The sequence below is a fragment of the Staurois parvus genome, unplaced genomic scaffold (genome assembly GCF_062004578.1).
Source record: "Staurois parvus isolate SC_StPar_1 unplaced genomic scaffold, SC_StPar_1.0 ptg000338l, whole genome shotgun sequence".
Classification (NCBI taxonomy): domain Eukaryota; kingdom Metazoa; phylum Chordata; class Amphibia; order Anura; family Ranidae; genus Staurois; species Staurois parvus.
The window spans coordinates 567,587-592,853 of NW_028318134.1; the positions used below are offsets into that span (position 1 = coordinate 567,587).

The window sequence follows — 25,267 nt, forward strand, 5'->3', positions numbered from 1 at the left end:
TCATACTCAGGGATAGACAGAATTGTTACTGAGTGCCAGAGAATTGTTACTCAGGGACAGACAGAATTGTTACTGAGTGCCAGAGAATTGTTACTCAGGGACAGACAGAATTGTTACTGAGTGCCAGAGAATTGTTACTCGCACAGACACAAAATTGTTACTTGCACAGACACAGAATTGTTACTCGCACAGACACAGAATTGTTACTCAGGGCCACAGAATTCATACTCAGGGATAGACAGAATTGTTACTGAGTGCCAGAGAATTGTTACTCAGGGACAGACAGAATTGTTACTGAGTGCCAGAGAATTGTTACTCAGGGACAGACAGAATTGTTACTGAGTGCCAGAGAATTGTTACTCGCACAGACACAAAATTGTTACTTGCACAGACACAGAATTGTTACTCGCACAGACACAGAATTGTTACTCAGGGCCACAGAATTCATACTCAGGGACAGACAGAATTGTTACTGAGTGCCAGAGAATTGTTACTCAGGGACAGACAGAATTGTTACTGAGTGCCAGAGAATTGTTACTCAGGGACAGACAGAATTGTTACTGAGTGCCAGAGAATTGTTACTCGCACAGACACAAAATTGTTACTTGCACAGACACAGAATTGTTACTCGCACAGACACAGAATTGTTACTCAGGGCCACAGAATTCATACTCAGGGATAGACAGAATTGTTACTGAGTGCCAGAGAATTGTTACTCAGGGACAGACAGAATTGTTACTGAGTGCCAGAGAATTGTTACTCAGGGACAGACAGAATTGTTACTGAGTGCCAGAGAATTGTTACTCGCACAGACACAAAATTGTTACTTGCACAGACACAGAATTGTTACTCGCACAGACACAGAATTGTTACTCAGGGCCACAGAATTCATACTCAGGGACAGACAGAATTGTTACTGAGTGCCAGAGAATTGTTACTCAGGGACAGACAGAATTGTTACTGAGTGCCAGAGAATTGTTACTCGCACAGACACAAAATTGTTACTTGCACAGACACAGAATTGTTACTCGCACAGACACAGAATTGTTACTCAGGGCCACAGAATTCATACTCAGGGACAGACAGAATTGTTACTGAGTGCCAGAGAATTGTTACTCAGGGACAGACAGAATTGTTACTGAGTGCCAGAGAATTGTTACTCGCACAGACACAAAATTGTTACTTGCACAGACACAGAATTGTTACTCGCACAGACACAGAATTGTTACTCGCACAGACACATAATTGTTACTCAGGGCCACAGAATTCATACTCAGGGACAGACAGAATTGTTACTGAGTGCCAGAGAATTGTTACTCAGGGACACCTAATCGTTGAATTAAATAGTATGTCAGACAACATGCAGAGGAGTGGCAGAGGAGGCAATGTTTTAGGAGCGAGCAGACGTGGCAGCAGAGGAAGGGGTCGAGGCAGCAGTATTCGCAGCCAGAGGCCAGTGCTCCCGGTGTCATCCAGCGGTCGTGTCTCCACCGACAACCCTGCCGTCATTGATTGGTTGGCTCGGTCGTCTTCCTCTTCCCAGGTCACCTCTGACACCTACAGCCAACGGTCGGTGGGTACGTCAGACACAACCGTTAGTTGGCATGGCCCGGGACCAAGCCCACTGAAATCACGTGTCCTCTACCTGCCCCTGTCCTTTGCTGTTCCCTCACCAAGCGAAGTATCGCATGCTGTGGGCTCAGCCCCACTGTACAGTGAGGAAGAGCTAACAGAGGGCGGTCAGGAACGGGGGGAGACATCGGCCTTTTCAGCAGCCAAGCGAACAAGTACTGGCGAGGAGAGTGGCTCGGTAGCCGGTCTAGAGACAGGTCTGTCTCCTGACCCAGACGCAGCCGAGGGGGCTAGTAGTGAGGCGGAGACCCTACTTGATGATGAGGAGGTTGATCGCACTTGGCAGCCTCGTCGTCATCAGGCAATTTCTTCCGCATCATCAGGAGAAGAGGGTGGCAGCTTGGCAGCGAGCAAAACAGTCGGTGGGTTGCCCAGGAGACAGCAGCAGGGTCGCATCAGTGTCAGTGGAGCCAAACGTCCACGGAGTAGAGCACCAGCTCCACTGCAGCCTACCACCACGGCCAGTAGTGGTGCCGTTGCGCACGGAGGAAGTAGCAGTCAGCCAGTGAAGAGTAGCGGGGGCAAAGTTTCCTACTCGGTGGTGTGGCAATTTTTCCTCAAGCCGCCCGAGGAAGTAAACGTAGCCGTATGTCGACTATGTGGCCAGAAATGCAAGCGTGGCCAGGGGGCCCATGTTGGGACTACAGCGTTGCGTCAGCATATGCAGCGTCACCATTCGGTGGCCTGGGAAAACCGTGATAAACATACGGCGGTTCTGCCTGCCCCAGCCCCCGCTCCATCACCCGCTCCGTTACTTGCTCCGTCACCCGACGTCGTCAATCGCCCTCTATCAGCCAGTCAAGGCTCCAACACCTCTGCTGAGGGGAGTTGTCGCTCATTGGCATCTTCCGCTCGTTCAGATGCTCCTTCTCCTGCTACTCCTCTTCTCGGATTCCGTCAACAGTCTTTCTTGGAATCCGTATCCAAGAGACAACAGTTTGCGAGCACGCACCCGACGGTGCAAAAGCTGAACGTCCTCCTGTCCAAGTTGCTGGTGCTGCAGTCCCTCCCTTTCCAACTGGTGGACTCAGCACCTTTCCGAGAAATGATGGCTTGTGCCGCGCCGCGGTGGAGAGTGCCAAGCCGTCATTTCTTTGCCCAAAAGGCAGTGCCAGCCCTGCATTCACATGTAGAAGAGATGGTGGGCCAGTCTTTGAGCATGTCGGTCTCTGCCAAAGTGCACGGCAGCGCCGACGTGTGGAGCTGTAACTACGGTCAGGGACAGTACATGTCATTTACGGCCCACTGGGTGAACGTGGTGCCGGCACAGCCGCACCAGCAACTTGGACAGGTCACGACGCTTTTGCCTCCACGTTTGCACGTCCTTGGTCCAGCAAGCATGTCCGCCTCTACCACCTCTTTTTCCGCCGTGTCCTCAGCCGCCACCCCCGTGCCAAGTCCCATTACCCGACCGGCATATCACATGTGCAGGGCGCAACGGTGTCACGCTGTGCTGCACCTGGTATGCCTTGGCGAACGTAGTCACACAGGGGAGGAACTGCTGAGTGTAATGAACAGAGAAATCGACAGATGGCTGTCTCCGCGCAAACTAAAAATCGGAACCATGTTGACTGACAACGGAAAGAACATGGTGTCTGCTCTGCGTCAAGGAAGGTTGTGCCATGCGCCATGCATGGCTCACGTGTTCAATCTGGTTGTCAAGCGGTTCCTAAAATCCACCATCCCACTGCAAGACATCCTTAAAATGTCACGTAAACTGTGCATGCATTTCAGCCATTCCTACACCGCAAAGAACACCCTCATTGAGCTGCAGCGGCAGAACGGAATTCCACAGCATCGCCTGATCTGCGACGTTGCAACAAGGTGGAATTCAACCCTACACATGTTAGACCGCCTTTACGAGCAGCGAAAGGCCATCACCGATTTCCTGATGTTACAAGCGGATAAAGGTACTCCCCTGTGTAACTTAGATGTCAGCCATTGGCAGCTCATGCGTGACACCTGCCGCTTGCTCAGGCCCTTTGAGGAGGCCACGCTATTCGTGAGTCGGCAGGACTATGGGATGAACGACGTCATTCCTCTGTTGCACGTCCTGGAACAAATGCTGTTAACAATGGCTGGTCAGGGTGCGGTAGACGTGGCGCACAGATCTCAACGCCACATGACCCCTGTGGGGGCAGGACAGGAAGAAGAGGAGGAGGTAGAGGAGGACATTTGTGCTCAGGAATTATTGAGTGAAATGGGTGGTTTTTCCACTCAGCGGACAGGAGTGGAGGAGCAGGAGCATCTGGTAGAGGAGGAGGAGGAGGAGACAGAGGACCCAGACGCACCGTGGCAGTATGCTGTGGAGATGGAGGCAGGGAGTCCCTCGCATTCCTTGGCACAAATGGCCCATAGCATGCTCGGTTGCTTGCGTAGCGACAGCCGAATAATAACCATCAGACAGAGGGATGACTTTTGGCTGTCCACCTTGTTGGACCCTCGCTACCGGTCCAAAATGGTGGCCTTTTTCACACCTGCTGAGAGGGAGGCCAAAATTACGTACTATAAAAACCACCTATGTAGTCAGTTGGTCTCTGCCTTTGTGCGCCAACGTCCATCCTCAGACACTGTGGGCCCTGTGCGCTCGCGTTCCGCTGGCATGGCAGCAGGGGAGGGGTGGGGTGGTAGGAGCAGTGGCAGCTCCACCAGCAGCGGCTGCCTCAGTCTGCAGTCGATGATGAGTAGCTTTCTTCACCAGCGCAGTGAGGAAACTACTAACCAGCCGCAGCAGCAGCAGCAGCATCAGGTGGACCTGGAGCAGGAGCTCAAACAACAGGCTTGGGCCTACTTGGACAGCACCCTGCCAACCGAGGTAGACAATCCCCTTGACTACTGGGCAACGAAACTTGACCTTTGGCCCCAACTAGCTGAATTTGCCCTTGAAAGGCTGTCATGCCCGGCCAGTAGCGTGGCATCGGAGCGCGTGTTTAGTGCGGCAGGAGGTATTGTAACTCCGCGGAGGACACGACTGTCCACCCAAAGTGTGGAGAGACTCACGTTTGTGAAAATGAATCAGGCGTGGATTAGTCTGGATTTCAAACCACCAGTTCCTGACACAACTGACTAAATCCGCCATGAATCATGCCTCAAACATGTGCCACTTTCAGGTCTCCTCACACTGCTGGTGTGTTTAATTTTTTGACATAGGGTGCTGGCAGATTACGGGCCTCCTATAGCTGCTGCCAGGCCCCTAATCTGCCATAGGCCCCTATATACCGCCTCCTCATGCTGCTGCTAGGTCCAGAGTCTCTCATGGGTCCCTGTACGGCCTCCCATTGCTGCTGTCTCCATCGCCACACTCTGCTGCCATGTGCCACTTTCAGGTCTCTTCACACTGCTGGTGTGTTTAATTTTTTGACATAGGGTGCAGGCAGATTACGGGCCTCACATAGCTGCTGCCAGGCCCCTAATCTGCCATGGGCCCCTATATACCGCCTCCTCATGCTGCTGCCAAGTCTAGAGTCTGTCATGGGTCCCTGTACGGCCTCCCATTGCTGCTGTCTCCATCGCCACACTCTGCTGCCATGTGCCACTTTCAGGTCTCTTCACACTGCTGGTGTGTTAAATTTTTTGACATAGGGTGCAGGCAGATTACGGGCCTCACATAGCTGCTGCCAGGCCCCTAATCTGCCATGGGCCCCTATATACCGCCTCCTCATGCTGCTGCCAAGTCCAGAGTCTCTCATGGGTCCCTGTACGGCCTCCCATTGCTGCTGTCTCCATCGCCACACTCTGCTGCCATGTGCCACTTTCAGGTCTCTTCACACTGCTGGTGTGTTAAATTTTTTGACATAGGGTGCAGGCAGATTACGGGCCTCACATAGCTGCTGCCAGGCCCCTAATCTGCCATGGGCCCCTATATACCGCCTCCTCATGCTGCTGCCAAGTCCAGAGTCTGTCATGGGTCCCTGTACGGCCTCCCATTGCTGCTGTCTCCATCGCCACACTCTGCTGCCATGTGCCACTTTCAGGTCTCTTCACACTGCTGGTGTGTTAAATTTTTTGACATAGGGTGCAGGCAGATTACGGGCCTCACATAGCTGCTGCCAGGCCCCTAATCTGCCATGGGCCCCTATATACCGCCTCCTCATGCTGCTGCCAAGTCCAGAGTCTGTCATGGGTCCCTGTACGGCCTCCCATTGCTGCTGTCTCCATCGCCACACTCTGCTGCCATGTGCCACTTTCAGGTCTCTTCACACTGCTGGTGTGTTTAATTTTTTGACATAGGGTGCAGGCAGATTACGGGCCTCACATAGCTGCTGCCAGGCCCCTAATCTGCCATGGGCCCCTATATACCGCCTCCTCATGCTGCTGCCAAGTCTAGAGTCTCTCATGGGTCCCTGTACGGCCTCCCATTGCTGCTGTCTCCATCGCCACACTCTGCTGCCATGTGCCACTTTCAGGTCTCTTCACACTGCTGGTGTGTTAAATTTTTTGACATAGGGTGCAGGCAGATTACGGGCCTCACATAGCTGCTGCCAGGCCCCTAATCTGCCATGGGCCCCTATATACCGCCTCCTCATGCTGCTGCCAAGTCCAGAGTCTCTCATGGGTCCCTGTACGGCCTCCCATTGCTGCTGTCTCCATCGCCACACTCTGCTGCCATGTGCCACTTTCAGGTCTCTTCACACTGCTGGTGTGTTAAATTTTTTGACATAGGGTGCAGGCAGATTACGGGCCTCACATAGCTGCTGCCAGGCCCCTAATCTGCCATGGGCCCCTATATACCGCCTCCTCATGCTGCTGCCAAGTCCAGAGTCTGTCATGGGTCCCTGTACGGCCTCCCATTGCTGCTGTCTCCATCGCCACACTCTGCTGCCATGTGCCACTTTCAGGTCTCTTCACACTGCTGGTGTGTTAAATTTTTTGACATAGGGTGCAGGCAGATTACGGGCCTCACATAGCTGCTGCCAGGCCCCTAATCTGCCATGGGCCCCTATATACCGCCTCCTCATGCTGCTGCCAAGTCCAGAGTCTGTCATGGGTCCCTGTACGGCCTCCCATTGCTGCTGTCTCCATCGCCACACTCTGCTGCCATGTGCCACTTTCAGGTCTCTTCACACTGCTGGTGTGTTTAATTTTTTGACATAGGGTGCAGGCAGATTACGGGCCTCACATAGCTGCTGCCAGGCCCCTAATCTGCCATGGGCCCCTATATACCGCCTCCTCATGCTGCTGCCAAGTCTAGAGTCTCTCATGGGTCCCTGTACGGCCTCCCATTGCTGCTGTCTCCATCGCCACACTCTGCTGCCATGTGCCACTTTCAGGTCTCTTCACACTGCTGGTGTGTTAAATTTTTTGACATAGGGTGCAGGCAGATTACGGGCCTCACATAGCTGCTGCCAGGCCCCTAATCTGCCATGGGCCCCTATATACCGCCTCCTCATGCTGCTGCCAAGTCCAGAGTCTCTCATGGGTCCCTGTACGGCCTCCCATTGCTGCTGTCTCCATCGCCACACTCTGCTGCCATGTGCCACTTTCAGGTCTCTTCACACTGCTGGTGTGTTTAATTTTTTGACATAGGGTGCAGGCAGATTACGGGCCTCACATAGCTGCTGCCAGGCCCCTAATCTGCCATGGGCCCCTATATACCGCCTCCTCATGCTGCTGCCAAGTCTAGAGTCTCTCATGGGTCCCTGTACGGCCTCCCATTGCTGCTGTCTCCATCGCCACACTCTGCTGCCATGTGCCACTTTCAGGTCTCTTCACACTGCTGGTGTGTTAAATTTTTTGACATAGGGTGCAGGCAGATTACGGGCCTCACATAGCTGCTGCCAGGCCCCTAATCTGCCATGGGCCCCTATATACCGCCTCCTCATGCTGCTGCCAAGTCCAGAGTCTCTCATGGGTCCCTGTACGGCCTCCCATTGCTGCTGTCTCCATCGCCACACTCTGCTGCCATGTGCCACTTTCAGGTCTCTTCACACTGCTGGTGTGTTAAATTTTTTGACATAGGGTGCAGGCAGATTACGGGCCTCACATAGCTGCTGCCAGGCCCCTAATCTGCCATGGGCCCCTATATACCGCCTCCTCATGCTGCTGCCAAGTCCAGAGTCTGTCATGGGTCCCTGTACGGCCTCCCATTGCTGCTGTCTCCATCGCCACACTCTGCTGCCATGTGCCACTTTCAGGTCTCTTCACACTGCTGGTGTGTTTAATTTTTTGACATAGGGTGCAGGCAGATTACGGGCCTCACATAGCTGCTGCCAGGCCCCTAATCTGCCATGGGCCCCTATATACCGCCTCCTCATGCTGCTGCCAAGTCTAGAGTCTGTCATGGGTCCCTGTACGGCCTCCCATTGCTGCTGTCTCCATCGCCACACTCTGCTGCCATGTGCCACTTTCAGGTCTCTTCACACTGCTGGTGTGTTAAATTTTTTGACATAGGGTGCAGGCAGATTACGGGCCTCACATAGCTGCTGCCAGGCCCCTAATCTGCCATGGGCCCCTATATACCGCCTCCTCATGCTGCTGCCAAGTCCAGAGTCTCTCATGGGTCCCTGTACGGCCTCCCATTGCTGCTGTCTCCATCGCCACACTCTGCTGCCATGTGCCACTTTCAGGTCTCTTCACACTGCTGGTGTGTTAAATTTTTTGACATAGGGTGCAGGCAGATTACGGGCCTCACATAGCTGCTGCCAGGCCCCTAATCTGCCATGGGCCCCTATATACCGCCTCCTCATGCTGCTGCCAAGTCCAGAGTCTGTCATGGGTCCCTGTACGGCCTCCCATTGCTGCTGTCTCCATCGCCACACTCTGCTGCCATGTGCCACTTTCAGGTCTCTTCACACTGCTGGTGTGTTTAATTTTTTGACATAGGGTGCAGGCAGATTACGGGCCTCACATAGCTGCTGCCAGGCCCCTAATCTGCCATGGGCCCCTATATACCGCCTCCTCATGCTGCTGCCAAGTCTAGAGTCTGTCATGGGTCCCTGTACGGCCTCCCATTGCTGCTGTCTCCATCGCCACACTCTGCTGCCATGTGCCACTTTCAGGTCTCTTCACACTGCTGGTGTGTTAAATTTTTTGACATAGGGTGCAGGCAGATTACGGGCCTCACATAGCTGCTGCCAGGCCCCTAATCTGCCATGGGCCCCTATATACCGCCTCCTCATGCTGCTGCCAAGTCCAGAGTCTCTCATGGGTCCCTGTACGGCCTCCCATTGCTGCTGTCTCCATCGCCACACTCTGCTGCCATGTGCCACTTTCAGGTCTCTTCACACTGCTGGTGTGTTAAATTTTTTGACATAGGGTGCAGGCAGATTACGGGCCTCACATAGCTGCTGCCAGGCCCCTAATCTGCCATGGGCCCCTATATACCGCCTCCTCATGCTGCTGCCAAGTCCAGAGTCTGTCATGGGTCCCTGTACGGCCTCCCATTGCTGCTGTCTCCATCGCCACACTCTGCTGCCATGTGCCACTTTCAGGTCTCTTCACACTGCTGGTGTGTTTAATTTTTTGACATAGGGTGCAGGCAGATTACGGGCCTCACATAGCTGCTGCCAGGCCCCTAATCTGCCATGGGCCCCTATATACCGCCTCCTCATGCTGCTGCCAAGTCTAGAGTCTGTCATGGGTCCCTGTACGGCCTCCCATTGCTGCTGTCTCCATCGCCACACTCTGCTGCCATGTGCCACTTTCAGGTCTCTTCACACTGCTGGTGTGTTAAATTTTTTGACATAGGGTGCAGGCAGATTACGGGCCTCACATAGCTGCTGCCAGGCCCCTAATCTGCCATGGGCCCCTATATACCGCCTCCTCATGCTGCTGCCAAGTCCAGAGTCTCTCATGGGTCCCTGTACGGCCTCCCATTGCTGCTGTCTCCATCGCCACACTCTGCTGCCATGTGCCACTTTCAGGTCTCTTCACACTGCTGGTGTGTTAAATTTTTTGACATAGGGTGCAGGCAGATTACGGGCCTCACATAGCTGCTGCCAGGCCCCTAATCTGCCATGGGCCCCTATATACCGCCTCCTCATGCTGCTGCCAAGTCCAGAGTCTGTCATGGGTCCCTGTACGGCCTCCCATTGCTGCTGTCTCCATCGCCACACTCTGCTGCCATGTGCCACTTTCAGGTCTCTTCACACTGCTGGTGTGTTAAATTTTTTGACATAGGGTGCAGGCAGATTACGGGCCTCACATAGCTGCTGCCAGGCCCCTAATCTGCCATGGGCCCCTATATACCGCCTCCTCATGCTGCTGCCAAGTCCAGAGTCTGTCATGGGTCCCTGTACGGCCTCCCATTGCTGCTGTCTCCATCGCCACACTCTGCTGCCATGTGCCACTTTCAGGTCTCTTCACACTGCTGGTGTGTTTAATTTTTTGACATAGGGTGCAGGCAGATTACGGGCCTCACATAGCTGCTGCCAGGCCCCTAATCTGCCATGGGCCCCTATATACCGCCTCCTCATGCTGCTGCCAAGTCTAGAGTCTCTCATGGGTCCCTGTACGGCCTCCCATTGCTGCTGTCTCCATCGCCACACTCTGCTGCCATGTGCCACTTTCAGGTCTCTTCACACTGCTGGTGTGTTAAATTTTTTGACATAGGGTGCAGGCAGATTACGGGCCTCACATAGCTGCTGCCAGGCCCCTAATCTGCCATGGGCCCCTATATACCGCCTCCTCATGCTGCTGCCAAGTCCAGAGTCTCTCATGGGTCCCTGTACGGCCTCCCATTGCTGCTGTCTCCATCGCCACACTCTGCTGCCATGTGCCACTTTCAGGTCTCTTCACACTGCTGGTGTGTTTAATTTTTTGACATAGGGTGCAGGCAGATTACGGGCCTCACATAGCTGCTGCCAGGCCCCTAATCTGCCATGGGCCCCTATATACCGCCTCCTCATGCTGCTGCCAAGTCCAGAGTCTCTCATGGGTCCCTGTACGGCCTCCCATTGCTGCTGTCTCCATCGCCACACTCTGCTGCCATGTGCCACTTTCAGGTCTCTTCACACTGCTGGTGTGTTTAATTTTTTGACATAGGGTGCAGGCAGATTACGGGCCTCACATAGCTGCTGCCAGGCCCCTAATCTGCCATGGGCCCCTATATACCGCCTCCTCATGCTGCTGCCAAGTCTAGAGTCTGTCATGGGTCCCTGTACGGCCTCCCATTGCTGCTGTCTCCATCGCCACACTCTGCTGCCATGTGCCACTTTCAGGTCTCTTCACACTGCTGGTGTGTTAAATTTTTTGACATAGGGTGCAGGCAGATTACGGGCCTCACATAGCTGCTGCCAGGCCCCTAATCTGCCATGGGCCCCTATATACCGCCTCCTCATGCTGCTGCCAAGTCCAGAGTCTCTCATGGGTCCCTGTACGGCCTCCCATTGCTGCTGTCTCCATCGCCACACTCTGCTGCCATGTGCCACTTTCAGGTCTCTTCACACTGCTGGTGTGTTAAATTTTTTGACATAGGGTGCAGGCAGATTACGGGCCTCACATAGCTGCTGCCAGGCCCCTAATCTGCCATGGGCCCCTATATACCGCCTCCTCATGCTGCTGCCAAGTCCAGAGTCTGTCATGGGTCCCTGTACGGCCTCCCATTGCTGCTGTCTCCATCGCCACACTCTGCTGCCATGTGCCACTTTCAGGTCTCTTCACACTGCTGGTGTGTTTAATTTTTTGACATAGGGTGCAGGCAGATTACGGGCCTCACATAGCTGCTGCCAGGCCCCTAATCTGCCATGGGCCCCTATATACCGCCTCCTCATGCTGCTGCCAAGTCTAGAGTCTCTCATGGGTCCCTGTACGGCCTCCCATTGCTGCTGTCTCCATCGCCACACTCTGCTGCCATGTGCCACTTTCAGGTCTCTTCACACTGCTGGTGTGTTAAATTTTTTGACATAGGGTGCAGGCAGATTACGGGCCTCACATAGCTGCTGCCAGGCCCCTAATCTGCCATGGGCCCCTATATACCGCCTCCTCATGCTGCTGCCAAGTCTAGAGTCTGTCATGGGTCCCTGTACGGCCTCCCATTGCTGCTGTCTCCATCGCCACACTCTGCTGCCATGTGCCACTTTCAGGTCTCTTCACACTGCTGGTGTGTTTAATTTTTTGACATAGGGTGCAGGCAGATTACGGGCCTCACATAGCTGCTGCCAGGCCCCTAATCTGCCATGGGCCCCTATATACCGCCTCCTCATGCTGCTGCCAAGTCTAGAGTCTCTCATGGGTCCCTGTACGGCCTCCCATTGCTGCTGTCTCCATCGCCACACTCTGCTGCCATGTGCCACTTTCAGGTCTCTTCACACTGCTGGTGTGTTAAATTTTTTGACATAGGGTGCAGGCAGATTACGGGCCTCACATAGCTGCTGCCAGGCCCCTAATCTGCCATGGGCCCCTATATACCGCCTCCTCATGCTGCTGCCAAGTCCAGAGTCTCTCATGGGTCCCTGTACGGCCTCCCATTGCTGCTGTCTCCATCGCCACACTCTGCTGCCATGTGCCACTTTCAGGTCTCTTCACACTGCTGGTGTGTTTAATTTTTTGACATAGGGTGCAGGCAGATTACGGGCCTCACATAGCTGCTGCCAGGCCCCTAATCTGCCATGGGCCCCTATATACCGCCTCCTCATGCTGCTGCCAAGTCCAGAGTCTGTCATGGGTCCCTGTACGGCCTCCCATTGCTGCTGTCTCCATCGCCACACTCTGCTGCCATGTGCCACTTTCAGGTCTCTTCACACTGCTGGTGTGTTTAATTTTTTGACATAGGGTGCAGGCAGATTACGGGCCTCACATAGCTGCTGCCAGGCCCCTAATCTGCCATGGGCCCCTATATACCGCCTCCTCATGCTGCTGCCAAGTCTAGAGTCTCTCATGGGTCCCTGTACGGCCTCCCATTGCTGCTGTCTCCATCGCCACACTCTGCTGCCATGTGCCACTTTCAGGTCTCTTCACACTGCTGGTGTGTTAAATTTTTTGACATAGGGTGCAGGCAGATTACGGGCCTCACATAGCTGCTGCCAGGCCCCTAATCTGCCATGGGCCCCTATATACCGCCTCCTCATGCTGCTGCCAAGTCCAGAGTCTCTCATGGGTCCCTGTACGGCCTCCCATTGCTGCTGTCTCCATCGCCACACTCTGCTGCCATGTGCCACTTTCAGGTCTCTTCACACTGCTGGTGTGTTTAATTTTTTGACATAGGGTGCAGGCAGATTACGGGCCTCACATAGCTGCTGCCAGGCCCCTAATCTGCCATGGGCCCCTATATACCGCCTCCTCATGCTGCTGCCAAGTCCAGAGTCTCTCATGGGTCCCTGTACGGCCTCCCATTGCTGCTGTCTCCATCGCCACACTCTGCTGCCATGTGCCACTTTCAGGTCTCTTCACACTGCTGGTGTGTTTAATTTTTTGACATAGGGTGCAGGCAGATTACGGGCCTCACATAGCTGCTGCCAGGCCCCTAATCTGCCATGGGCCCCTATATACCGCCTCCTCATGCTGCTGCCAAGTCCAGAGTCTGTCATGGGTCCCTGTACGGCCTCCCATTGCTGCTGTCTCCATCGCCACACTCTGCTGCCATGTGCCACTTTCAGGTCTCTTCACACTGCTGGTGTGTTTAATTTTTTGACATAGGGTGCAGGCAGATTACGGGCCTCACATAGCTGCTGCCAGGCCCCTAATCTGCCATGGGCCCCTATATACCGCCTCCTCATGCTGCTGCCAAGTCTAGAGTCTCTCATGGGTCCCTGTACGGCCTCCCATTGCTGCTGTCTCCATCGCCACACTCTGCTGCCATGTGCCACTTTCAGGTCTCTTCACACTGCTGGTGTGTTAAATTTTTTGACATAGGGTGCAGGCAGATTACGGGCCTCACATAGCTGCTGCCAGGCCCCTAATCTGCCATGGGCCCCTATATACCGCCTCCTCATGCTGCTGCCAAGTCTAGAGTCTGTCATGGGTCCCTGTACGGCCTCCCATTGCTGCTGTCTCCATCGCCACACTCTGCTGCCATGTGCCACTTTCAGGTCTCTTCACACTGCTGGTGTGTTTAATTTTTTGACATAGGGTGCAGGCAGATTACGGGCCTCACATAGCTGCTGCCAGGCCCCTAATCTGCCATGGGCCCCTATATACCGCCTCCTCATGCTGCTGCCAAGTCTAGAGTCTCTCATGGGTCCCTGTACGGCCTCCCATTGCTGCTGTCTCCATCGCCACACTCTGCTGCCATGTGCCACTTTCAGGTCTCTTCACACTGCTGGTGTGTTAAATTTTTTGACATAGGGTGCAGGCAGATTACGGGCCTCACATAGCTGCTGCCAGGCCCCTAATCTGCCATGGGCCCCTATATACCGCCTCCTCATGCTGCTGCCAAGTCCAGAGTCTCTCATGGGTCCCTGTACGGCCTCCCATTGCTGCTGTCTCCATCGCCACACTCTGCTGCCATGTGCCACTTTCAGGTCTCTTCACACTGCTGGTGTGTTTAATTTTTTGACATAGGGTGCAGGCAGATTACGGGCCTCACATAGCTGCTGCCAGGCCCCTAATCTGCCATGGGCCCCTATATACCGCCTCCTCATGCTGCTGCCAAGTCCAGAGTCTGTCATGGGTCCCTGTACGGCCTCCCATTGCTGCTGTCTCCATCGCCACACTCTGCTGCCATGTGCCACTTTCAGGTCTCTTCACACTGCTGGTGTGTTTAATTTTTTGACATAGGGTGCAGGCAGATTACGGGCCTCACATAGCTGCTGCCAGGCCCCTAATCTGCCATGGGCCCCTATATACCGCCTCCTCATGCTGCTGCCAAGTCTAGAGTCTCTCATGGGTCCCTGTACGGCCTCCCATTGCTGCTGTCTCCATCGCCACACTCTGCTGCCATGTGCCACTTTCAGGTCTCTTCACACTGCTGGTGTGTTAAATTTTTTGACATAGGGTGCAGGCAGATTACGGGCCTCACATAGCTGCTGCCAGGCCCCTAATCTGCCATGGGCCCCTATATACCGCCTCCTCATGCTGCTGCCAAGTCCAGAGTCTCTCATGGGTCCCTGTACGGCCTCCCATTGCTGCTGTCTCCATCGCCACACTCTGCTGCCATGTGCCACTTTCAGGTCTCTTCACACTGCTGGTGTGTTAAATTTTTTGACATAGGGTGCAGGCAGATTACGGGCCTCACATAGCTGCTGCCAGGCCCCTAATCTGCCATGGGCCCCTATATACCGCCTCCTCATGCTGCTGCCAAGTCCAGAGTCTCTCATGGGTCCCTGTACGGCCTCCCATTGCTGCTGTCTCCATCGCCACACTCTGCTGCCATGTGCCACTTTCAGGTCTCTTCACACTGCTGGTGTGTTTAATTTTTTGACATAGGGTGCAGGCAGATTACGGGCCTCACATAGCTGCTGCCAGGCCCCTAATCTGCCATGGGCCCCTATATACCGCCTCCTCATGCTGCTGCCAAGTCCAGAGTCTGTCATGGGTCCCTGTACGGCCTCCCATTGCTGCTGTCTCCATCGCCACACTCTGCTGCCATGTGCCACTTTCAGGTCTCTTCACACTGCTGGTGTGTTTAATTTTTTGACATAGGGTGCAGGCAGATTACGGGCCTCACATAGCTGCTGCCAGGCCCCTAATCTGCCATGGGCCCCTATATACCGCCTCCTCATGCTGCTGCCAAGTCTAGAGTCTCTCATGGGTCCCTGTACGGCCTCCCATTGCTGCTGTCTCCATCGCCACACTCTGCTGCCATGTGCCACTTTCAGGTCTCTTCACACTGCTGGTGTGTTAAATTTTTTGACATAGGGTGCAGGCAGATTACGGGCCTCACATAGCTGCTGCCAGGCCCCTAATCTGCCATGGGCCCCTATATACCGCCTCCTCATGCTGCTGCCAAGTCCAGAGTCTCTCATGGGTCCCTGTACGGCCTCCCATTGCTGCTGTCTCCATCGCCACACTCTGCTGCCATGTGCCACTTTCAGGTCTCTTCACACTGCTGGTGTGTTAAATTTTTTGACATAGGGTGCAGGCAGATTACGGGCCTCACATAGCTGCTGCCAGGCCCCTAATCTGCCATGGGCCCCTATATACCGCCTCCTCATGCTGCTGCCAAGTCTAGAGTCTCTCATGGGTCCCTGTACGGCCTCCCATTGCTGCTGTCTCCATCGCCACACTCTGCTGCCATGTGCCACTTTCAGGTCTCTTCACACTGCTGGTGTGTTAAATTTTTTGACATAGGGTGCAGGCAGATTACGGGCCTCACATAGCTGCTGCCAGACATGTAATCTGCCATGGGCCCCCGTACCGACTCCTCATGCTGTGACGTTGCAACAAGGTGGAATTCAACCCTACATATGTTAGACCGCCTTTACGAACAGCTAAAGGCCATCACAGATTTCCTGATGTTAAAAGCGGATAAAGGTACTCCCTGTGTAACTTAGATGTCAGCCATTGGCAGCTCATGTGTGACACCTGCGCTTGCTCAGGCCCTTTGAGGAGGCCACGCTATTCGTGAGTCGGCAGGACTATGGGATGAATGAGGTCAAATCGGCCATGGGCCCCCGTACCGCCTGTTCACGCTGATGCTGGTCCCACAGTGTGACCTGGGTCCCTGTACGGCCTCCCATTGCTTCCACTCTGCCATGTGCCACTTTGAAATCTCCTCACACTCCTGCGGTTGTCCATTTTGTCATAGGTTGCTGGCAGATTACAGGCCTTCCATAGGTGCCACCAAGCCCCATATCGGCCATGGGCCCCCGTACCGCCTGGTCACGCTGCTGCTGGGCCCATAGTGTGACCTGGGTCCCTGTACCGCCTCCCATTGCTCCCACTCTGCCATGTGCCACTTTCAGGTCTCCTCACGCTCCTGCTGGTTTCCATTTTGTCATAGGTTGCTGTATGGCCTCCCATTGCTGCTGCCTCCACCGCCACACTGTGGCTCCAAACGCTGGTTTTGGCCCCGTGACTGGCCAAAGGAGTGAAGTGTGCAGTGATTCTAAGATCGACGGCACTCATCTGCATGTCATACTGACAGACAGTATTATTTCTCTTCCCCAGCAGACTCCAAGGGCATTTAAATTAAAGGTACAGTGTTCTGCACTAATATTAAGTCTCTCTGAAGCCTAGAAACACCCTTTTTTAAGTTAAATTCACAGCGAATTTATTCGACTCGAATCGAATATTGTCCACGAATTCGCCAAATCAGTCGAATCGAATTTTTCATTTCTTCGCTCATCTCTAATCACACTGATGGGAGTCAAGGTTGGCTCACTCCTGGCTCCAATTAGCTCTGGGAGAAGTCATTAAGCTAGGGCCTCACATACTTTTTCCTCCCTGCACTGTGAATGTTTACATGTTATGTGCAATTAAACCATGGCAACATCTAATGTTTGTGTAGTATTATGTTCAGCAGACTGTGTTCTTCTATTGTTGTGACTTAGATGACGTTCAGAGCACATTTTATGCCCAATTCATGCAAAACTCCACGTAATCCCAAGGGGTTCACATACTTTTTCTTGCAGCTGTAGCTCTGGTGAGTCACCCAACTTTATTTGGTGGTGGATTGCACATGGTGGTTTCAAATTTATATTGTGGGACTTTGGACTTTCACATATTGATTATTTGAACACTTTATGATTTATTTAATTATTTGTTTGTGAAATGTTTTGTTTGATCTTACACTGATTCATGCACAGTTTATTGAAGTTTTTTTGTTTTCAGCGCATTCCTATAGTTAAATTCAAACCTAAACAACACTTTCAATTGTATCCAGTTAGGCGGGTCCTCACACTACATAGTTGAAGGTAAATCTAAAGGAATTTGGGCAGAATTTGGACAGAAAATTGTATAGTGTATGGCCAGCCTTATGCTTAATACCCATATGGAAGAAAAATATATTTGAAATATATTTAAAAAATATTCTTCCCAAATATATTGACATATACTACAATTTTGGCCATATTCAATATATTTCAATAAATAAATTATATATATATATATATATACACTGATTCATGCACAGTTTATTGAAATTTTTTTGTTTTCAGCGCATTCCTATAGTAAAATTCATTTTGACCAAGATTATATAATAATTTTTGGATTTTGGAGTTGCTGCTATATTAATTAAGGGTGTGGCGCTTTTCTAAATAACATTCTACTGTTGTTTAGGTTTCACCTCATATTATATGGTTTTTGGTAAATCTAAAGCAAAATTCTCAAGAAAATTGTATAATCTATGGGCAGCCTTAACCATTTTCAAAGCATTCCCACCTTTCCTCATGAAGGGCGAGAGAGTCTGGTCCAGCAGCATATTTGGAACGGTGGAATAATTTGCCATTGGGTTTTCCTTCATGGCTTTGAAAGTGGTGTGGTGGCAAATTGTATCCAACACTTCTTCTGAGAGGTTCTTCCCTAAGAACGTCATCACCTTTTGGATCTCTCGTTTTGGGTTCTGTTGATAAAATGTTTCGGTAAGAAGCTTTCAGGAGAAATAGAACGAATATAACCAACAGATGAGATTCTGGAGAACTTCATGACATGGTCACTTATCTGAACTCTTCATGATGATGATAACGGCAGAAAGAAGAACAAGTGGTTCATGGAGTCTGCCCCACCCTGCCAGCACAGCACTGTACATCACTTTCTGAAAACATTGCAGCACCTGGTCATAGAATCTCTCTCAACTACACGTATGGCCATACACGGGTCGAATTATGAACAAATCTTCTTTAGAAAATCAGAAATTTTGTGCGTTTTGTAACCCGATGGTGCCACCATTGATTTAAAAATTCAACCAACCAAGCCTTCAATTTCCCATCATGTTGCTACAGAAAAGAATTTTCGTGGCCAAGAATTTTCTTTTTTTTCCAGGTCACAGCTCATTTCTTTTTCATTTATATTTCCCGCACGATTCTCCCATCAATGATTCGAAATTCGTTTGTTCTTCAAAAAATTTCCAACGTGCCCGATCACTCAAATTCGATGGTCACACAAAAATTGTTGTTTCTGTGACCACCATTAATGGTGCGACATTCGAACGAAAATTCTTAGAAATGATTTTCGAAAGACAATTCTTTTGGAATTCGACCCGTGTATGGTTGGCTTAAGGCTCTATTCACATTTGTACGACTCCAATTTTGGAATGCAACTTTGACGCAACTTTCATACAACTTTTATACAACTTTGACAACTTTCATACAACTTTCATACAACTTTTATACAACTTTGACAACTCAGCTGCACCCTGCACAAAGATTTTCCAGCTCACTGGACCACAATCTATGTGCCGCAGTCTGAGAGCGATTGTTACTGGGTCAGGTTAATTACGCAATTAAACCTTCACACTGCCACCACCTCCTTTTTGTACAGAGAAAGAGGAAACTTGGCAATATTAGCAATAACACTATGATGTTTGAATAATCGTCTGTATACCACTGTCACCGCAGGAAGATGTATATAGAGGTTTAAAAACACACAGTAGTGTTCTTCAGAGACAGGGATTCTTAGCTTGCATTAAAGAGCTTTAGAAACAGTTCAACACTTTTCAGAAAATAGGATTTATTACTAAACAGCTCAAAAATGGTGCAATAAAAATATTTGCAGAAAAACAGATGTAGCCTATATATATATATATATATATATATATATATGTATATATATATACATATACAGAGAGCAATAACACAACAGGGAAATAACAGAAAGCAGTTTAGAGAGGTAGAGTACAACTTTTATACAACTTTCATACATCTTTGACAACTTTTATACAACTTTAACAAGTTATATACAACTTTGACAACTTTTAGACAACTTTTAGACAACTTTCACAATTTTTAGACAACTTTTATACAACTTTGACAACTTTTACACAACTTTGACAACTTTTATACAACTTTTATACAACTTTGACAACTTTTATACAACTTTTATACAAATTTAACAAGTTATATACAACTTTGACAACTTTTATACAACTTTTAGACAACTTTGACAACTTTTAGACAACTTTTAGACAACTTTGACAACTTATATACAACTTTGACAACTTTTACACAACTTTGACAACTTTTATACAACTTTGACAACTTTGACAACTTTTATACAACTTTGACAACTTTGACAACTTTTATACAATTTTCATACAACTTTGACAACTTTTATACAACTTTTATACAACTTTGACAACTTTTATACAACTTTTATACAAATTTAACAAGTTATATACAACTTTGACAACTTATATACAACTTTGACAACTTATATACAACTTTGACAACTTTTACACAACTTTGACAACTTTTATACAACTTTGACAACTTTTATACAACTTTCATACAACTTTTACAACTTTCATACAACTTTGACAACTTTTATACAACTTTCATACAACTTTGACAACTTTTATACAACTTTGACAACTTTTATACAACTTTGACAACTTTTATACAACTTTCATACAACTTTGACAACTTTTATACAACTTTGACAACTTTTATACAACTTTGACAACTTTTATACAACTTTGACACCTTTTATACAACTTTTATACAACTTTGACAACTTTTATACAACTTTCATACAACTTTGGCAACTTTTATACAACTTTGACAACTTTTATACAACTTTCATACAACTTTGACAACTTTTATAAAACTTTTTTACAACTTTGACAACTTTTATACAACTTTCATACAACTTTGACAACTTTCATACAACTTTGACAACTTTTATACAGCTTTGACAAATTTTATACAACTTTTATACAACTTTGACAACTTTCATACAAGTTTGATAACATTTATACAACTTTCATACAAGTTTGACAACTTTTATACAACTTTGACAACTTTTATACAACTTTCATACAACTTTGACAACTTTTATACAACTTTGACAACTTTTATACAACTTTCATACAACTTTGACAACTTTTATACAACTTTCATACAACTTTGATAACTTTCATACAACTTTGACAACTTTTCTACAACTTTCATACAACTTTGACAACTTTCATACAACTTTGACAACTTTTGTACAACTTTCATACAACTTTGACAACTTTTATACAACTTTTATACAACTTTGACAACTTTTATACAACTTTTATACAACTTTGACAACTTTTATACCACTTTCATACAACTTTTATACCACTTTCATACAACTTTTATACAACTTTTATACAACTTTTATACAACTTTGACAACTTCGAAACAACTTTGAAACAACTTTGAAACAAATTTGATACTTTTATACAACTTTTATATTATTATTACGCAATTAACCCTTCACACTGCCACCACCTCCTTTTTGTACAGAGAAAGAGGAAACTCAGCAATATTAGCAATAACACTATGATGTTTGAATAATCGTCTGTATACCACTGTCACCGCAGGCAGATGTATATAGAGGTTTAAAAACACACAGTAGCGTTCTTCAGAGACAGGGATTCTTAGCTTGCATTAAAGAGCTTTAGAAACAGTTCAACACTTTTCAGAAAATAGGATTTATTACTAAACAGCTCAAAAATGGTGCAATAAAAATATTTACAGAAAAGATGTAGCCAATATATATATAAATATATATATATATATATATATATATATATATATATATATATATATAGAGCAATAACACAACAGGTAGATAACAGAAAGAAGTTTAGAGATGTTGAGTACTTGCCAAAAGTCCTGGGTTAAGCAGATCAAGTTTCAGAGCAAAAGGGACGTCTCCCAAGTTGGTTCCGATGTTAAAAGGGAGGATTCTTCAACTTAGCTCAGCTCCAAGCATAACAGCCTTTTTCTAGGAGCCCAGCAGGGTGTCTCCTTAAAGCAGAGAACCAATTGCCTCATTTGGGGAGTGGTGTTTAGGTGGAGACCCAAGCTAGAATCAAAATCCCTCGCAGTTCATATCATGATCAATAACCTACACTCGGTGCATGTAGCAGCCTAGCCACTAGTAGATTAATAAGCAGAATCATCTGCTGAACGTCTAGATATTAAACATGCCATAATTCAATATTTCAGCTAGAACTATATGGCTTTCTGCTCTCCTGTAGACTCAGCTAGGGGGTGTAAGATATCGGGCGACTTGTATTAAAGTGACCGATCTGATTATATGCCTGGTTTCCTTGTAAGTCTTTCATATCTCCAGATATAAAATTATATGGAAAAGGGGATTTTTAAATGTGAGTCTGTTTTACAGCTAGCTGGAATGTCTATGAAGCCCAGTGAAGGACTGGTTTATGGCTTTACGATATCTCAGATTGAGAAGCTAATAGACACCCGGGCACTAGCTAGTTTGGGATTTATAACCAAGAAGCTGTCCCACTGTGCCTGATTGCCTGTGCACTTCTGAACCCTAGAGCACAGGGACCACGTGTCACTCAATAGAGAGGGAGGGGGTATTGGAGGAGGGAGAGAGATACAAGATGGAGGATCCTTAGCAAGATGGATGACTGCGTCCATCTCTGTGTGCACAATTGCTACACAATTTTGACACAACTTTGATGCAACTTTGACAAAACTTTTATATAACTTTGATGCAACTTTGACACAACTTTTATACAACTTTGACACAACTTTTGACACAACTTTTATACAAATTTGACACAACTTTTATACAACTTTGATGCAACTTTGACACAACTTTTATACAACTTTGACACAACTTTTGACACAACTTTAACGCAACTTTGACAAAACGTTTATATAACTTTGACACAACTTTTATACAACTTTAACGCAACTTTGACACAACTTTGACAAAACTTTGACGCAACTTTGACACAACTTTGACACAACTTTGACACAACTTTTGACACAACTTTGACGCAACTTTGACACAACTTTTATATAACTTTGACACAACTTTTATACAACTTTGACGCAACTTTGACACGACTTTGACACAACTTTGACAAAACTTTTACGCAACTTTGACAAAACTTTGACACAACTGTGACACAACTGTGACACAACTTTGACAAAACTTTTATACAACTTTGACATAACTTTGACACAACTTTGACACAACTTTGACAAAACTTTTGCACAACTTTGACATAAATTTGACACAACTTTGACAAAACTTTTATACAACTTTGACACAACTTTGACATAACTTTTATACAACTTTGACATAACTTTGACACAACTTTGACACAACTTTGACAAAACTTTTATACAACTTTGACACAACTTTGACACAACCACCGACCTGAACAAGCTTAGACTCATCTCCCTCCTGCCATTCACATCCAAACTCCTAGAGTGCTTAGTCTATAATCGCCTGAGTTCCCACCTCAACGACAACAACCTCCTCGATCCCCTACAGTCTGGCTTCCGTCCCCTACACTCCACCGAAACTGCCCTATTCAAACTCACCAACGACCTGCTAACTGCCAAAGCTAATTGCCACTATTTAGTACTCCTACTCCTCGACCTCTCTGCGGCTTTCGACACAGTTGACCACCCCCTCCTCCTCAAAAAACTACACTCTCTTGGCCTCAGAGACTCCGCACTCTCCTGGCTCTCTTCCTATCTATCGCAGCGCCCCTTCAGTGTTACTTATAATGCTGCCACCTCCTCTTCACTCCCCCTCTCTGTTGGGGTCCCTCAAGGTTCTGTCCTCGGGCCCCTGCTCTTCTCCATCTACACCTCCTCCCTTGGCCAATCTCACGGCTTCAACTACCATCTCTATGCCAACGACACGCAAATCTCTCTATCAACCCCTCACCTCACCCCTTCAGTCTCCACCCATATCACAAGCCTACTGAGTGACATATCAGATTGGATGTCACTCCACTTTCTCAAACTAAATCTTTCCAAAACCGAGCTCCTAGTTTTCCCCCCAGCCCACGCCCCCGACCAACAACACCACCATCGGTCCCTCCCCTCAAGCCAGAGTACTAGGTGTCATTCTAGACTCCAATCTGTCCATCCAGCCCTAGGACCATTCGCTGACAAATTCATGTAGACTTCACCTCCGAAACATCTCCAATATACGTCTGTTCCTAACCCCGGAAACTACTAAGCAACTCATTCACTCCCTCATCATATCACGCCTTGACTACTGTAACTCCCTCCTCATCGGCTTACCTCACCGCAGGCTATCCCCGCTTCAGTCGATCCTGAATACTGCGGCCAGACTCATCCACCTTACTAACCGCTCCGTATCTACCACCCCCTTCTGCCAATCCCTCCACTGGCTTCCGATTGTCCAACGGAGAAAATTCTAAATCCTAACACTGACGTATAAAGCTGTTCATAATACTGCCCCAAACTACCTCACTGATCTGGTATCCAAATACCACCCAAAACATAATCTCCGCTCCTCACAAGACCTTCAACTCTCTAGTTCCCTGGTTTCCTCCTCCCATGCCTGTCTCTGGGACTTCTCCAGGGCTTCCCCCATCCTCTGGAACTCCCAACCCCAATCCATCAGACTATCACCTACTCTCCTCACCCTTAGGCGCACCCTGAAAACCCATCTCTTCAGGGAAGCCTACCCCGCCCTCAGCTAATTAATGAACTCCTCCACTCTTCCTACCACTTCATCCCCCACAGCTATTTCCTCCTGTACCACTATCCATTCCCTCCTAGATTGTAAGCTCCAAGGAGCAGGGCCCTCAAACCCCTCGTGTATTGAATCGTATTGTTAGTGTACTGTCTCATGTACTGTCTCCAATTATAATGTACAGCGCTGAGCAAACTGTTGGCGCTATATAAATCCTGTAATAATAACTTTGACACAACTTTTATACATCTTTAATGCAACTTTGACATAACTTTGACTCAATTTTGACGCAACTTTTATACAACTTTGACACAACTTAGGTGCAACTTTGACACAACTTTTATACAACTTTGATGCAACTTTGACACAACTATGATGCAACTTAGATGCATCTTTGATGCAACTTTCACGCAACTTTGATACAGCTTTGACACAAGTATGATGCAACTTTGATGCAACTATGATGCAATTTTGACACAACTATGATGCAACTTTGATGCAACTTTTACGCAATGTTGAAAGGGTGCAACTTGGATATGACTTTGGCTTTCATTAAAGGGCAACTGTTGCTTGTTTAATTTTCAGATGCAACTTTGATACTGCTTTTGAGGGTGTACACTGCAGTCTATCTAATAGTGGATGAAGCGCTCAGCCATGAGGGTAACAAACCAATTAAACTAAATAGATAAATAAAAATAAATACATAATAAATAATATATATATATAATAAAGTGACCAGTGCTCCAAACAGATGTGCAAACAAAAATTATTAAATATATAAAAAATATTCAATACATAAATATTTATAGAGTGAAGGTGACTGGTGCTTCAAATCAATCAATGTGCAAAACAAAAGACCTCCTGTACCACTGGCTATACTATAGTATGTCCAATATGTTTAATCAGAGAAATGCCAAAGAAAACACTCACATGGTCCAAATGTACAGCCCGCGGTTTCCCATATGTCACATGTGAGTGTTTTCTTTGGCATTTCTCTGATTAAACATATTGGACATACTACACTATGGAAGTATTCTTTTTGCTTACTCCTCTATGACCCTGGTACTATTATGCTGAGTCTCTCTATGCCCAATACATTTGGAGTGGATATCGGAAGGATAGATAAGGTGTTGTGAAAACATCTATAGTATCGGAAGTGAATCGGGGTGGAATATTGGATTACATGATT

General features: G+C 48.3%; 1 protein-coding gene across 1 annotated transcript in view; it reads right to left on the reverse strand.

Moving 5' to 3' along the window:
- LOC149457019 (sulfotransferase 1B1-like) overlaps positions 1-25,267 on the reverse strand; it is a 67,104-nt gene that overhangs the window by 14,195 nt on the left and 27,642 nt on the right. Inside the window, exon 7 of the mRNA XM_089684176.1 lies at positions 17,830-18,010. Coding sequence (XP_089540302.1) covers positions 17,830-18,010 — 181 coding nt within the window. The remainder of the gene's footprint in view (positions 1-17,829; positions 18,011-25,267) is intronic.